The following is a 16173-nucleotide window of genomic DNA, read 5'->3' as shown; positions in this document are numbered from 1 at the left end:
ACTCCCCATCCTCGTGGTCACAGCTACTGGATGACAAAATGTAAATATTAAACCTTCCCCCAGGACTGAAGCCACACCTTCCTCTCTACTGGATCCTTTGTAACCACCAGAAGGCAGGCTGAGTTCATGTGCTTTCTGGGGACAATAGAAAATCCGCTCTATAAAAGTGACCACGTCAAATGAACTCCAGCTCTGCCTCAAGCAATTTGCACTGTGGTGCTCTTTGGAAGACCCAGCCTGGATCTGAACCAGAATCTTCTTCTAATGATATATACAACAAAGCCAGGGCTTGCCTGCCAAATCTGTTTTTCAAAGAGGAGCTTTCAAAGGAGTCATCTAAAGTTGATCCAAGGTCAAATTTGGTCCAAGATCAAAATGCCAGCCAGTCCAAGCATCTAAGGTTCAAGAGTAAAATTCATACCCTGATTCACACATTTGAGTATTAAATATAATTTCCAACAAAGAGAAGAGAGGAAACCCAGTCTCTTTTATATAGGCTGTTTCTCCTTGAAATATTGCTGCAGCCAAGTGTCACCGATCCGAATCTTGACTCTGTTGCTAGGCAACTAACCTAATGGAACCCCCTTTCTCTCTCCTTTCTCCTGGGCCATGATAAATCAACACTTTAAGAGTCAAAATAAACAACAAAAAGGACAAAGGACCCCTTCTGAATATCAGATTTTAGTTAGATCACCATTAATCATAATTTGAATCTTCTGAAATGTATATATATCAACTTAATTCTTTAATTTTCTTTACCAAAGTCCATATCTTTCAGAACTTTGAATTCAAACATACGTCTGTCTGTCTGTCTGTCTGTCTGTCTGTCTGTCTGTATTTTTCATCTTTTTTAATCATTTATCTCAGAATGCCACATTGCTTCCTTTGCATCTAGAAACATTAACCTAGCTTGTTTTTCATTAAATTCCCTTTTATCCAATACAATTCTCACATTGTCTTTTTTTAGATAAGAATATACACTGATCTTCAAAGGCTGTGAGTTATATTCATTCACATCCCATAGTGAGTTCTAAATAGTAGTAAAGAGTTTTACAGCAGGCTGCCAAAGTCCTTCCGGATAAGGCTGATAAGCATCCACCTTTATCTTCCTTGAAACATTGCCAAAGACTTAATTGGCAATTAGCTTGGCAAGGTCACATGAAGCAAAGAGCCCAAACGTATTTTCAGAAGGTAAATTGACCAGCATGAACCAAGTCGCTTCCTGCAAAGACTCATGTGGTTTTGCTCCTCCTTTATGTCCTATGGGAGGGGCCAATCACCTCCAAGCCTTACTCTTGAGTCTTCCCTTCTGTCTTAACTATTCTTGCCTTCTGGCAGCTCTGCACATGTGCACACTGGGAACAAGGGGAGCCTATTCCTCTGCCTTGCTGCTGTTTGATTCTGGAGGCTCCGGAGGCAGCACATAACTGGCCCCCATTCTGCCTCTGATGCAGAGCCCTCGCCCAAGTCTTCCTCAGACTCCAGGACTGGCCCATGTTCCCTCTCAACCTCCTCGCTATCCGACTCTGCAGGGAGCTCTGCAGGCTGCTGGCGGACCACAACAGAAGAGACCTTTGTGGTCTTCTAGTCTCAAGCAGGAAACTCTCTACCATTTCAGATAAATGATTGCCCAATACCTTCTTAAAAACCTCTAGTTTCGGAGTACCTACAACTTCTAGTGGCAAGTCATTCCACCGGTTAATTGTTCTGCCAGGAAATTTGGCTTTAGTTTTAGGTTGGTTTCCTCCTTGATTTTTCTCCGTTTATTGCTTTATGTCTTGCCTTCAGGTTTTTAGGAGAAAAGATTGGCTCCCTCTCTTTTTGATGCCCCTTAGATATTGAAATATTGCTGTCATCCTTCTTTTCATTAAACTAAATAAACCCAATTCCTGCAACTGTTCTTCATATGTTTTGTCCTCCAGTTCCTAATGACAGTCCATGCTCCTTTTTTAATGTTAAGAAAACATGTTTTTTTCTCCTTTTTAGATCCTTTCTTAGGTACTTATGAGGACTTGCTTTTCCAGCAATTATACTACAGTGTAAGTATTTTGAAAGTACTTGAAAACACTTGCACATTTCAACAGAAATCCAGCCAGGAAACTTAAGGTAATCCATAAATTTCCCATTGTGGAATGTTATGTAGAAATAATGTTTTCTCTGGTTCAAGTCTCAAATGTAATCAATGTCGTTTATTATTTGATCCAGAGGTGGGTTTCTGCTGGTTTGCCCCGGATCAGGCAAACTGGTAGTTGTGTGGTGGGAGGCTCCGCCCAACCACCCAGAGGCTTCTGCGCATGCGCAGAAGCGTTGCTCGTGCGCCTGCGCACACAAGTGAATCAGTAATAAAATAAATTGAAACTGGTTTGATCACTTACTTTCTGGGGTATCACATATGTCAATTTTATGTATCATTTGTTTCTGTACCCTATAAAAATATTTGAAACCCCTCTAATAAATGTTTTTTGCTTTACTTGAATTTCTTAGTGATCTCTGTGTTCAGGTGGGTAAAGAAGTCCCTCTTCATGGGTAAAGGTATCTCTCAAATTCAGGCATCAAGGTCTTACCAGCTCCAAGCCAATCTCAGGATGTCTGAGTTTGGAGCCAACATCTTGACTCTGGAACAGGATGGAGAAAAGCCATCAAACCATTATAGGCCAACAGATCATCTTAATGGTGGGGAGTTTTATGCAATAATCATGGGCTTTGGATTGGACAGCTTTGTAGATTGGAAAATATGAACAACATGAAGGGAAATTTGATCGTGCTTGGTAGACATATAAAAAAAGCTAAAAAAAAAAATATCTGGATCCAAATCCATACATTGGTCCAGAGTATTTAAAAATAAATGTTCCATTGAAGTCAGAATGTTTTTTTTTAAGATTCATGGATAAACAATTAGAACACTACCACAGAAGATTATTCCAACATATGATTACCGTGGTAAAATTACTGTATCATAAAGTTGAAAATATTTGGCATCACAGAATAATTGTGACAAAACTTGAGGAAATTGACAAATTGAATAATTTGATTAGAGAAAGAGCAATATTGATATTTATTGATAACTGGAAGCCCATTAGGGAATGTTGGTGTAAAAATTGAAAAAAACCTCTGAACTTGCAATATATGGTTTTGATGATCAGTCAAGAAAGATGAGAGACGCAATGAAATTTACTGAGAAAGGTTAAAATATAATTGTACATAATAACTGCTGTAAAGTATATTGGAAGTATATATCTCTACACCTTTCTTTAAATTTTTTCTTTTTCCAACTCTAATATTTTTTTTCCTATTTTTACAACCACCATCTTTATAATAATTTTATTTTTATTTTCCTCTCAAACAAAGTAGCACCCTCAACTGAACATTGTTCATGTCATCTTTTCAATCCTCTTCAGGTTAACATGCTCTTTTCAAGGAGTGGACTGCTACGGGTTTGCCCTGGTTTGAGAGAACCCATAGCTAACGATATGGCCAGGTCGGAGAACCTCCAAATCCTACCCCTGGTTGGCCCCACCCACCCCATCCTGCCCTGCCCCTCCCAGGTGTCTCCACGTGGCCCATTTTGGATATGAGGTAAGTGCAGGGCCCATGGAGAGGTTCAGGGAGGGGGAAAAACGGCCTCCTGAAAGTTCCTCCAGTGGTCCTCTGGAGCCTGGGAGAGGCAGTTTTCGCTCTCCCAGAGGCTCAAGGAAAGCCTCCAGAGCCTGGGGATGGTGAAAATGCCACCCCCCCCAGCCATGGTGCAGGAGGCCGACTAAGCCACAACCACCATGGCCACAGCCACCCAGCAACCAGGCAGAGAACCCGTTGCTGAAATTTTTGAAGCCCACTTTTCTCTTCTCTTTTCTCTTCTCTTCTACAACTTGCAGATAAAGCATTTCCTTTTCCTTATTCCAAACATCCATTTTAAGTGAAAAGCTGGACAAAATGGCTGGAGAAAGAAGACCTGAAGACTCTTCTCTGGGAGAAGATTGAAGGAATCTTGTCCATAAAAAACACTTCATTAATTTCAGGGTGTGACTGGGGCTTGGGCCTTACATTCTGCAAATTCACCCAGCAAGAAAAGGATGAGGAAAGCTGAGAACTTTTTGCATGATAGGAAGATACAGCTATCATACAGCCAAGAAAGAAAATACTACCAAATACACATATTACTGTTAAATTTGAGGATAAATGTAATTATATCAGGAGGATTTTTAAAAATATCTTTACAAACTTTCATTTTGCAAATGCAAGAGTAGGTCTTCTGGATCAGGCCAGGACTATCTTCATCCCTCTCAATTATTTCTGGCATATAAACAAGATTCCCATTGCATAAGTATTATGTTCCAAATACCCATGTGTGACATTTCAAGGCCCAGATAGGCTAAGGATCAAAGAACAAAAGATTCAAAAGTGAAGGACACTATTCTCCAGCCATCTTTTCTTATTACAAGTAAAATCATTGGCCCAACTTAGGTATTGAGAGAAACTTGCACATTTTCTACATTTGATGTGTTGGGAATTTTTGGGTAGTTAAAATTCCTCTGTCTCACATTTCTATATTTTTTCTGGTTGTAAGCTGCTCCTTTGTATTCAGGTCTGGCCTCAGAATGATAATGTAGCACTTGGGGATGAAGATGCAGCCCAGAAGACCAGCACTCGAGGCCACAATGGAGAAGATCTGAACAGCCACCATGTATTTCCCTTTGGTGCTCAGGTAAGTGGGCACAAAGCTCACCCAGACACTGCAGAAAACCAGCATGCTGAAGGTGATCAGCTTGGCTTCGTTGAAGGCCCCGGGGAGATTCCTGGCAAGGAAAGCCAATGTAAAGCAGATGGCAGCTAGGAAGCCCATGTAGCTGAGGGTGATGTAGAACATGACAATGGACCCTTCATTGCATTGCAGGATGATCACTCCAGGCTGGGAGTGGAAGTCAGAGTCAGGGAATGGCGGGAAAGCTCCAAGCCAGATGGAACAGATGATAATTTGAATAGCAGCAGAAGAAAGGATGATGGAGTTGGCCAAGCTCTTCCCCAACCATCTCTTCACTCGGTTTCCAGGTTTTGTGGCCAGGAAAGCCAGCACCACTGTGATTGTTTTGGCCAAAAGAGAAGAAATGGCAACTGAAAAGTTGATGCTGAAAACCATTTGTCGGAGAAGGCAAGTGGTTTTTCTTGGTTGACCAATGAAGAGAAAAGGAGACAAGAAGCAAAGCAGGAGGGAGACCAGGAGGATGTAGGAGAGGTCCCGGTTGTTGGCTTTGACAATGGGAGTTTCTCGGTACTGAAGGAATATGATTAACACAAATCCTGTGGTTAAGAACAAGAGCATGGCAAAAGAGACTAGGATGTTGCCCAGATATTCTTCATAAGACAGGAAAGATATAACTTTGGGAATACATTGTGCTCGGTTCTCTTTTGGATATTTGTCATCTGGACACTTGGTGCATTTTTCTGTATCTGAGAAAACCAAAAGCAATATTTCTTTCATATTCTGTCCTTTTACATTTCAAGAAATACAGTATTTGCTTGGGATCGCAGCTGATACCAGCAGCATTTTCTCAGATGCATTTCTTAATTTCTCTACGGAATGAAAATACAATGGATTCCATGTTCCAAAAACTATAGAGTTAACTATAGAGCCGAGGTGGCGCAGTGGTTAAATGGAGCACTGCAGGCTACTGCTAGATCAGCAGTTCAGCGGTTCAAATCTCACCGGCTCAGGGTTGACTCAGCCTTCCATCCTTCCAAGGTGGGTAAAATGAGGACCCAGATTGTTGGGGGCAATATGCTGACTCTCTGTAAACCGCTTAGAGAGGGCTGAAAGCCCTATGAAGCGGTATATAAGTCTACTGCTAAGTCTACTGCTATTTGTGAAGTTGGGAAAAGTCTTAGGACCTTAATGATCTCCTGTAAAATGTGCAGAACCTTCATAGAACAGGTAAATAATAAATCAACTAATCATTCTAGACAAACTTCCTTGATCCTTCCATACAGCAATGTGAAATCTAATTGGCTTGCAGAGAAACTGGTCTTGCAAAGAAACTGGAACGACTGCTGGGAAAAAGGACACATCCAAACTAAAAAGCAGAAGAGATATTTTCTCTAGCAATAGTAATGCTTGTCCAATCTGCCATACCCATCAATTCCCAAGCCCCTCCTTCAAGGCCTTTTTCATATTAATCCCATTAGAGAAGAAATTGTACAGTTTGAAAATAAACAAGAAAACAGTTGAGCTTCAATCTGCCTTTTCACTTGCATTTTCATGAGAATATTCTGAATGGATCCATTTGCACATACCAATCCTTTTCTTTGGTGTAACCCACCTTCCTCACTAGAGATGGTCCCTTCCGGACAAGGAATGCAATCATAGCAGCAAACTGGTTCTCCTTCTCGTTTCCGTTTGACAAATCCAGGATGACATTTCCCCCCACATTTGGACTGAGGCAGAGACTAAGCAGAAAAACAAGGTGTGGCAAAGAAAATATGTTAGAATTAAGTAATAATCAAAACTGGAAAATTACAGGGATATCAGCCTAGCAGTCTCTGAGCTACAGTTAGGTAAAGATGAAATCGCTGACTCAGTCCAAACAGATGAAGTTGTCAACTTGTAAAGCGTTTCCGTGACTATTATTAGGTTGGCATTGGAGAGAGGATTCCATGCATACCTTTGGCCAGAGTTGGATCTCATATTTCTACAGCCTAGTTGGTGCATATGATTTATGACACAGACACAAGGGAGGGGATAGAGGGGTAAAGTTCAAACTTAATTAAACGGAAGTCAGTTTCGGCTTCGCAGAAGAACATGCCACAATGCCTAATAAATGAATGGGTTACTCTTGAACTTTGTCTCGAGGCTCATAAATTAATTAGATCAACTTCTGGGAACTTCACAGAAGTAATATTGGTAAATCCTTCATTTTAGTACACTATTTTGTTTTCAGCATATCACATTACAAAAAAAAAGACTTTTCTACTTAATACTGGAGTGATGGAATTAAGAAAAGATTTAAGCATTAAGTGACAACCATTGTGTATTGTGGCCTGCTAGTGACCAGTGGCCAATGGAGCTGGCAGCAGAGTCGGACAGTGAGGAGATTGGGGAGGATCATGGGCCAGTCCTGGAGGCTGGGGAAGGCTCGGACAAGTGCCCTGCATCGGAGGCAGAGACAGGGCCAAGGTTGACTGGCAGTGATCAGGTGCCTATGGAGCTAGACAGCAGTGAGGTAGAGGAAAAGCTAGAGCCTCTTCCCAGCGTGCGTATGCACAGAGCTGCCTGAAGAAAATAACTCAGAAATCAGGGTCGATTTGGGAGTAAAGTCACAGGTGGAAGGTAATTGGCCCCTCCTGTAGGAAATAAAAGAGGAGCAAAAGGGGAGTGGGCTTTTGCAGGAAACAATTTGTTCATTCATTCATTAGATTAATTTCAGGAGCGTGAAAATCTGTTTATGAATCTCAGAGACTCTGTGCCAAAAAGCCTTAAAAATGAGGACTGACAACCCTAAAGGAGATGTTCTTTGTTTTTTATATTTATTCCTTCAATTCCCATGGCTGAGATGAAATAAGAGTAAAATAAACTGCCTAGTTTCAAGAACTGCAGTGAAGGGAGAGGGAACTGAGGCCATAAGAATGTTTCCCTCAAAAAGGCTAAGTCAGGAATCTTTTGCTACAGCACATGGGACACACATCTGAGCCCTGTGGCAGAGTTGGATATTTCTAAGGTCGTGCTTGGTATCCAAGAAGAAGTCTTTTCTATTGAAGAACTGCAAGTAGGTGACACCTGTTCTTCCTTAAAAAGCAAGAAGCTGAGTCTTGGTCCCTGCAAAACCTTTTATTTACACGACTGTGAATTCCTTTCATTCACAGTCTGCAAGGCTTAACCAACAGTGTTCCAGAGGAATGTTTATCAAAACACAGTGTGAAGTTTCCAAGAGTTGGCCTAATTAATTTACGAGCCTCGAGACAAGATTAGAAAAAACCCCATTTATTTATTAGGACTAACATTTTGGCACGGACCTCTGTGGAGCCGAAACTAAATCCCACTTAATGGCATCTGAACTTTACCCCTGTGTCCCCTCCCTTCTGGCTGAGGTCATCAATTACATTCTCCAACAGGACGTTATGGCAGGGTTCTGGACATGCACATTCACATCCCAGTACAGAAATATGAGATTTTTTACTCTGGCCAAAAGTATGCATAGCATTCCCCCCCCTTTCTCAAGTTGATAGTAGTCATGGAAACGCTTTAGACGTTGACATCCGGCTCCTCTCACTTCCTGAAAGCGACCTGTGTAAAACAAAGCAATTTGAGTACAGGTGTATAACTTAGGGATGTATCCCTCCCCCAGGCTTGCTTGGATTTTCTGCATGGAATTTTGCTATAAGGTGATCAGCCTGGATATTTCTACTTTTCATCCAAGATGCCTCTGATAAGGGGTAGCCTTTCCACTTGATTAAGTATTGGAGTTGTCTCCTGTGTCACCTTGAATCAAGGATACGCTGAACTTCATAATGGGTTTGGCCCCCTATGACCATAGGGCCCAGGGGCTCCCGTGGTAGTGGTCTCAGAGTGGATCCAATCATGGGTTTTAAGAGGCTGCTATGAAATGCTGGGTGTATCTTCCCCAACAATCGAGGTAGTTTCAATTGCACTGTGACTGGGTTGATGATCTTTCTTCACGCCAGGCCACCAGAATTGCTCCAGGCTAAGTGTAAAGTCTTTAGGAACCCAAAGTGGCCTGCTGGTTTGACATCATGACTCCTCTGGAGAATTAGGGTATGTAGGGATTCTGGGACGTAGAGTTTTGTCCCCTTCCATGCAAGGTAATCTCTCTTTGTCAAGATGTGTTGGTTGTTTTGGAACCAGGGGTCTGCTAGCAGTTCAGTTTTGAGCCTCGTGGTTAGGTCACTTGCAAATTGATCTTGACGGTCATGACGTTGCCATCTGGTGGTCACTTGGGCAGCAGTTTAGGTAGAGGGAATCATGGTGTCCACTACGTGTTCCTGTTCGCATCTGTACTGAGGCATGCGGGAGAGGGCGTCAGCTAGAAATGTGCTTTAAAACAAAATCAAAACAGTTGAAGTATTGAGCCCATTGGACTTCTTTGGGTGATAGTTTCTGTGGGGGTCCTGAGCACTGCCAGGTTTTTGTGGTCAGTCCAGACTTCGAACGGTTTCTGGCCCCCTTCCAACAGGTGTCTCCAGGTTAGCAGTGCCCATCTCACTGCGAAAGCCTCCTTTTCCCACGCGGCCCATTGTCTCTCTGTGCCTGTGAGCTTGCGAGGTCCCGAAATTCCATTGGAATCAGTTTGGCCTCAGGGGTTTTGTCAGATGTGGTTGCCAGTTCTTCTTGTGGGCTCTTTTGGGGGGTTTCCAGCATGGGTGGTGTTTCTGCTTGCTGGTGTGGGAGGGATTGGGGGACCCTTAATATCCTAAGTCTGCTGGGTACCCCCTTGCCACCAGATGGTCGGTCCCCACTTGTCTAGCCAGGAAAGTCCCAGTATGACTACGTCTGTCATTTTGGGGAAAATTATGAATTGAATTACTTCCCAGTGATCCGCTAGCTCTAGCCTCACTTGTTAAGTCAGGTGGGTGGAATAGGCTCCTCCCATTAGGGACCCGTTGACCTGCTCGAACCGGATCGGGTGGGCCAGTCTTTTTGCTCTGATCCCCAGTTTCAGGACTGTGGTTAGGTTAATCAAGCATCTTGTGCAGCCTGAGTCTATTAGGGCTTGAAAATCCCCCTGGTTCCCTGTTTTTGGGGCTGTGAGGTGTATTGGAAAAAGGAAAGGGTGAATTGGTTCTCTCACCATTGGGTCTCCAACAGGACGTTATGGCAGGGTTCTGGACATGCGCATTCACATCCCAGTACAGAAATACGAGACTTTTACTTTGGCCAAAAGCATGCATGGCATTTCCCCCCCTTCTCAAGTTGATAGTAGTCGCTTTAGCCGTTGACACACACCCTATCTCATTTGGCGAGCTGCCAAATAACTAGTTTCCAAATGCAGAGCAAGGCAAAACCTGGCACCGAGTCTCTTATAGGCACAAACAGAACTTTCCACTCTTGAAATGACCAAATGAACAAATTGTTTCCTGCAAAAGCCCACTCCCCATTTGCTCCTTTTTTTATTTCATATGGGAAGGGCCAATCACCTCCAAGATGTGGCTTTACTCCTAAGTCGGCCCTGCTTTCTTAGTTGTTCTTGTCTTCTGGCAGCTCTGCACATGTGCACATTGGGAACACACTCCAGTTGTTTCCCTGCCTCACTGCTGTCTAGCTCCCTCTCTGCCTCCAACACAGAGCCCTCGTCTGAGCTATCCTCAGCCCCCGGACTGGCCCATGTTCCACCTCAGCCTCCTCACTCTCTGACTTTTCTGCCAGCTCCACTGGCTGCCCGTGATCCACAACAACACAAACAGACATGGAAAAACACAGCTACCTTTATTATTAGTTACATTTGGAGTCTCCTTTTGACCCAGAGAGACTTAAAGTAGCTAACAGTTGAGATAAACAATGCCATTCAAGGGACCTTCAGATGAAGTCCTCTCTTACAAGCCAAAGGCCACATCTCAATTGCATTTCCTTTCAAACTGTCCCTCTGTATTTCCAATATAAAGAAGTACTTTCCTTTGGATCAAAATCATTCTTCAGGGCTTCAGTTTTCTGGGTCAGGACATATCTCACATCAAAAGAGTATCTTTATGATTTCATGTGAACTGAAAGCGTCACTCTTTCCTAAAAGCAGGCAGCCTTTCCACTTTTTCTTATGGGGTGAAATAGAGGTATGCATAACCCTGCTTAAAAATATCATAAACCATGTATCTGCCATTTTAGGGGCGTTTTCCCCAATCAGGACAATAGGAAGCTTATTTCCTAATGAGACCAATGAAAACTCAATCCAATTCATCAAATTCAGTCCAAACCTGAATCTAGGGACCCATCAACAGAATTGTCTTCTTCTTTACTATTTGAGGAAAAGGAATAAGTGAACCTGAGGCTCTAAGCAACACAATCCCTGCATTTGAGGGTTCCTCACTTGTTTGATGGTCTGCATCATTAAAAAATGATCACTGAGCAGCAAAAGTGGGCATCAAGGAAGTTTAAAAAGAGGTTCCGTATTATGCTTTCTGAAGAAGATCTCTGTGAGTAGTACTAAAGGTTTCAATTCTCAGTGAAAGTCATCTATCTTGGTGACTAGGCTTAGCCACTTGAAAATAGCGATTTGGTATTCATTATAGAAGACCCAATAGAAACAGAAAATAGCTTAATGCGAGAACTAGGAAAATATGGAGATGTAGCAGGGTTAAAGATTAATAGAGAAAAGACTAAAATAATAACTAAAAATTTGAAGGAAGAACTAAATAAAGAATTAGAAAGAATAATAGGACTGCAAGTGAAAAAGAAAGTTAAATATCTTGAAATATGGCTAACTGCAAAGTGCTCAACTATAAAAGAAACTAATTATAAAAAAATAGTGCAACAAATAAAAAAAGATCTAGAACTATAGGGGAAACTACAACTAACATAATTAGGGAAAATAGCAGCGATAAAAATGAATGTACTACCCAGACTATTATACCTATTTTACCTAGGATAAAGTTGAAAGCTCTACAGGATGACAGAAGCAGAGGTGGTATGGGACTCCCAGACTTGGAGCTTTACTACAAAGCAGCAGCACTAACATGGATCAGGGATTGGATAAATTTAAAAAATAAAAGAATACTAACATTAGAGGGTCACGATTTGCAAATGGGATGGCATTTTTTCCTATGGGAAGAGGGTAAAAAGAAACAAAAATACTTTCACAGACACTATATTAGAGATGCACTGATACAGGTCTGGAATAAAATTAGAGAAAAACATTACATGAAAATACCGACATGGCTTTCCACTATGGAAGCCATGACACATCCCAATACACTAGATCTATCGAAAATGGTTAGATGTAGTGAAAATTTAGACAGCCAAGGGAATTTGAAAACAAATCCAGAATTAAAGGAGCAAAATATAAATATAGATTAGTGGCCATATCTCCAACTACAATCGAGATACAAAAAAGACGTAAAAGAATATGGAATATACACAGAATTACAACAAATAGATAAAATTTTAATTGGCCCGGAAAATAAATTCATAATGAAAATTTACAAATATTTATTAGAAGTAACATTAGAAGAAGAAAAAGTTAAAGGTTGCATGATAGTGTGGGCCAAAAACTTTGGATATAACATAGATCTAGTGGATTGGGAAAAAATTTGGAACACAAATTATAAACTAATACGATCCACAGCACTTAAAGAAAATATATACAAAATGTTTTATCGTTGGCATTTATCACCAACAAGATTGGCTAAAATGTACCCAAACATGAAGCCGACGTGCTGGAAGTGTAAAAAAGTACAAGAGACTTATTATCACATATGGTGGACCTGTCCAGAAAGACAAAAATATTGGACAAAAATTTGGAAATGAATGCAAGAAATTACAGGAGAACAGATAAAATACAAACCCGAAATCTTTCTACTGGGAATAATCAAAGGGAAATATACAAAGAAAACTAAGTACATATTAACACATCTGCTAATTACAGCTAGAATAGCATTTGCCCAATGCTGGAAACAAAATAATACCCCCTCGGATGAATTGGTGATAAAAAAACTTTGGATTGTGCAGAGATGGACAAATTAACACTGAAATTAAAAGATAAAGAAGAGTCGGAATATTATGAAATTTGGAACAATTGGTACAAATGGCTGCAAAACAGGAATAAAATTAATTAAGCCAAAAAACAATATATAGAAATATATATAGAACTGTGTATAAAGTGTGTAAATATAGAAGCAAAATATTATATACATGTACAGGTATGATGACATAACAATGCAAGGTGTTGTAGAAGGGAAAAAATAATAATAAAAATCTGCTAATAAAAAAGAAAATGGGGCCTAAGGCTTGGTAAAGAAAGCAATATTTCACTCACTTTTTTGTGTAATTTTAGCTGTGACAGAGCATTTCGTTGGATAATAAGTCGCTGTCTTTCAAAACTGCCCAGTCTCATTAGGAAGGCATTCTTCTTGGAGACAATCACATTCATCATGATGTCCATATCTGCTGTTACTTCTCCATTTTGGTCCAAGTACATTCTCCGGCTGGAATGTTTGAAAAATTCACTCTTCTGCAAATATGGGTGAAACTAGAATGGAAGCATCAATGAAGTTAGAAAGCTTATACATTGGGATTTTTTTTTATCCCATGCAAGCTTTTCACATTTATCTCATCTCCAAATATGCTTAATTGGAATACCCTTCACAAATGAACAAAAAAGGTTCAGCAAAATTTGTCAGACTGACAAAATATATCTTGACAAAATTGATCAATTATGGGAAACAAAAGAAGGTGACAAATAAATGGAACAATATAAAAAAGAGATGGTTCACAAACTCCTTGAAAACAACAGGGTGAATTTGAGAATCCTTGGATTTGTCAAGAAGATAGTTGCCAGGCTAATCTCCCCAGTTAAACCCAGTGGGAAATATGACCATTTGAGCAAATTGCATTTATTGGATGGCTACATCCCAAGAATCTGTCAAGTCTGAATGTACTAATTTCCCACCAACTCTTTTTTACACCTTGAAGAATTAGGGATGATCTTTTTATAATTTCTCTGCCTCTTACAAAGTTGTAGGCATCCTCACCCTTACCTGATCATACTCTAGGCCCATGATTGCGAACCTATGGCATACGTGCCACATATGGCACATGGAGCCATATTTGCTGGCACGCCAGCCGTCAGGTCCGGCACACATGTACATGCCAGTCAGCTGATTTTTGCCCTTCTGGGGGACGGGGAACGCCATTTTTGCCTGCCCCAGGCTTCAGGAAAGCCTCCAGAGGCTCAGGAGGCCGAAGAACAGGCCCAACGGGTTGGCAACAGTAAGAAGAGCTGTTTTGGTTCCTGGGAGCTTAGAATCAGTAGGATTCTAAGAGCACCTTTTCTTAATAACACAATCTCTGATTTGGAGAAGGAAGAATATAGCATTTTTTTTCAATGACCAAAAGCTGTTGTACAGAAGCTTCAGATCTTTTCACTGTCACTCCAAGGGTCAGACATAGTAACACAAACTCAGTCACAAGAGAGAAGAATCTTGCTGAATGATAAGAAAAATATTTTTAAAAGAGGAACTGTTTTAGAGCTGAGCCAGTGAACCAGAGAAGTTCAGTCTCTCCTTCACTTATTGTCTTAATGCGAAAACCAAACAGACATCAGTCAGAAAAGCTTTAACTGGGATTCCTGCAGAGTGGAAGGATTGATGGGTTAGGAGGCTTCAGGGTATACATCAAATTTATAAAGATACAATTATATATTGCTGATCATGAAACCATATATACATGGATTTATTTTAAAATGCATACATCCTTTTTTTTAATCAACAGTGTCTAATATGAAAGTTTATCGGTTGTGGTGCCAGCTGTTTGGAAAGTTATCCCCTTAGCAATTAGATTGACCAAACATGCTTGCCTTTTGTAGCACAAGGAAGTTGAGATGTTTTCCTTCCTTCTCCTTTGGATTCCTGCTCAGAAATAACTTAATTTTGATGGATTTATTTTGGGATTCCTTACCTGCCATGGCTGCAGTTTTGGAGGCTTCAAGCTCTTTTCACTCTGCTTCCTTCTTCTCCTGGATCTGGAGGAATATGCATTGTTCAAGACGTGGGCCAGAGTCAGAATGATAGAGTGGACATATTCAACAGGAAAGATTTGTCTCCTGTTTCTTCCCCTTTCAGTATCCAGTGGCACTTTCTCGGTGCATCTTTTCCGGCCTTTGACAGAAAAGCCACGATTTGAAAAAGAACAGTGAAAATAGTTATCTTCAAACTGGCGGTCAACAAAAAGTAGTTTTGGATTATGTTGTCTCCAGTCTTTCAACTGAATTTGAAGGGCCCATATACTATGGACATATTTGAAAAGTCTGTGCTTGTTTCTATTCTCTCGCAAAAATCCTGTGATGATCCAGACTTTCTCTTCAATGGGTTCTGATAACCGCATAAATATTAAATGAAAAGGAAGAATTCTGTCCAATAAGAGATCATGTTCTATGAAGTGCACAAAGACATTGACTTGTCTCCATTTGGAGAGGGCTTCCCTGAGATACGCTGTGTAGCCTGTTGGTGAGAATTGTTGTGATATAACAACACAAATCCCATTCCTGACAAGCAAAGGAGTAAAAGTCCTCATGAAATTCTCTCCGTTCTCTGTGTCTGAAGCAAAGAGGCCGATCAAGGTCCATCTGAAACGGAGGAGCAGTTGGACGATTGCTGGGTACTGGATCCTGTCTTTGGGGGACATTTGGTGGAGAAAGGGGAACTGATTTTTATCACCCAGAGTCTCTGAAGAAGACATATAAGCAATCTGAAAAAGCAATGAAGATGTGTTATACTTGGGGTCAAAGTCAGAGTCTAGCTTTTAAGAAATCCAGCTTAGTTTTCATCATCATTTTAGAATAGTTTATGGTGCATTAGCCACTGGACCCATCAAGGTAGAATGTGGACATTAACAAGGCTGTATATAAAAATAGAATAAAAGAAATAAATTAAATAAAAACAATAAAGTATGCAAATCATAACTCTGTATGACCCCTATTATTTAATGCAAACACACTCAGACATGCAGATGTCAACGGAACTGTTTTGTACCAATACAGGGCAGTATTATATACTTTTTGAATTTTGACTACATAGGGAAAATGTTGTTTTGATATCCTAAAGGTTGTTGGTGCAGGCTTTGTTCCTTTTTTAAGAAGGTTCTTAAAGGTTCTTTCTAAGGTTCTTTCCCAGTCAATTATCATGCTACTGTGTTGCACTCAAAGATTATGATCTCTCTCTCTTTGTTATAAAATTGATTTTTGAATTGTTGATGTGTAATGTCTTCTCCCACTGCAAATGTTATCATGCTACTGTGTTACACTCAAAGATTATGATCTCTCTCTCTCTCTCTTTGTTATAAAATTGTTTTTTGATTTTTGAATTGTAGATGTGTAATGTCTTCTCCAACTTTGGAAATTCAAATGCATTCATTATAAAGGACTTGATTAAATCCTCTATATTTAACCATTGTGCCTAGCTGTTCAAATCTTGGTAAAATAAATACTTCCCTAAGATGTATCAGTATTTCTGTGTTAAAATACT

General features: G+C 40.5%; 1 protein-coding gene across 1 annotated transcript; it reads right to left on the bottom strand.

The window, feature by feature from the left end:
• Positions 1-4288: 4288 nt before the first annotated feature.
• On the bottom strand, positions 4289-15141 carry LOC148047258 (vomeronasal type-2 receptor 26-like). Its single transcript, XM_087711264.1, has 4 exons — positions 14609-15141; positions 12969-13181; positions 6312-6438; positions 4289-5445 (listed from the first exon to the last, which is right to left on the bottom strand). The coding sequence occupies exons 1-4, from the start codon at positions 15032-15034 to the stop codon at positions 4535-4537; spliced, it is 1677 nt and encodes a 558-aa protein (XP_087567390.1). The 5' UTR covers positions 15035-15141; the 3' UTR covers positions 4289-4534.
• Positions 15142-16173: the final 1032 nt, after the last annotated feature.

This window comes from Thamnophis sirtalis, unplaced genomic scaffold, assembly GCF_051295495.1.
Source record: "Thamnophis sirtalis isolate CommonGarterSnake01/CBP01778 unplaced genomic scaffold, rThaSir2_p1.2 scaffold_3, whole genome shotgun sequence".
NCBI classification, from domain to species: domain Eukaryota; kingdom Metazoa; phylum Chordata; class Lepidosauria; order Squamata; family Natricidae; genus Thamnophis; species Thamnophis sirtalis.
The sequence above is the reverse complement of the archived record's forward strand: the minus strand, read 5'-3'. Positions and strand labels throughout refer to the sequence as shown.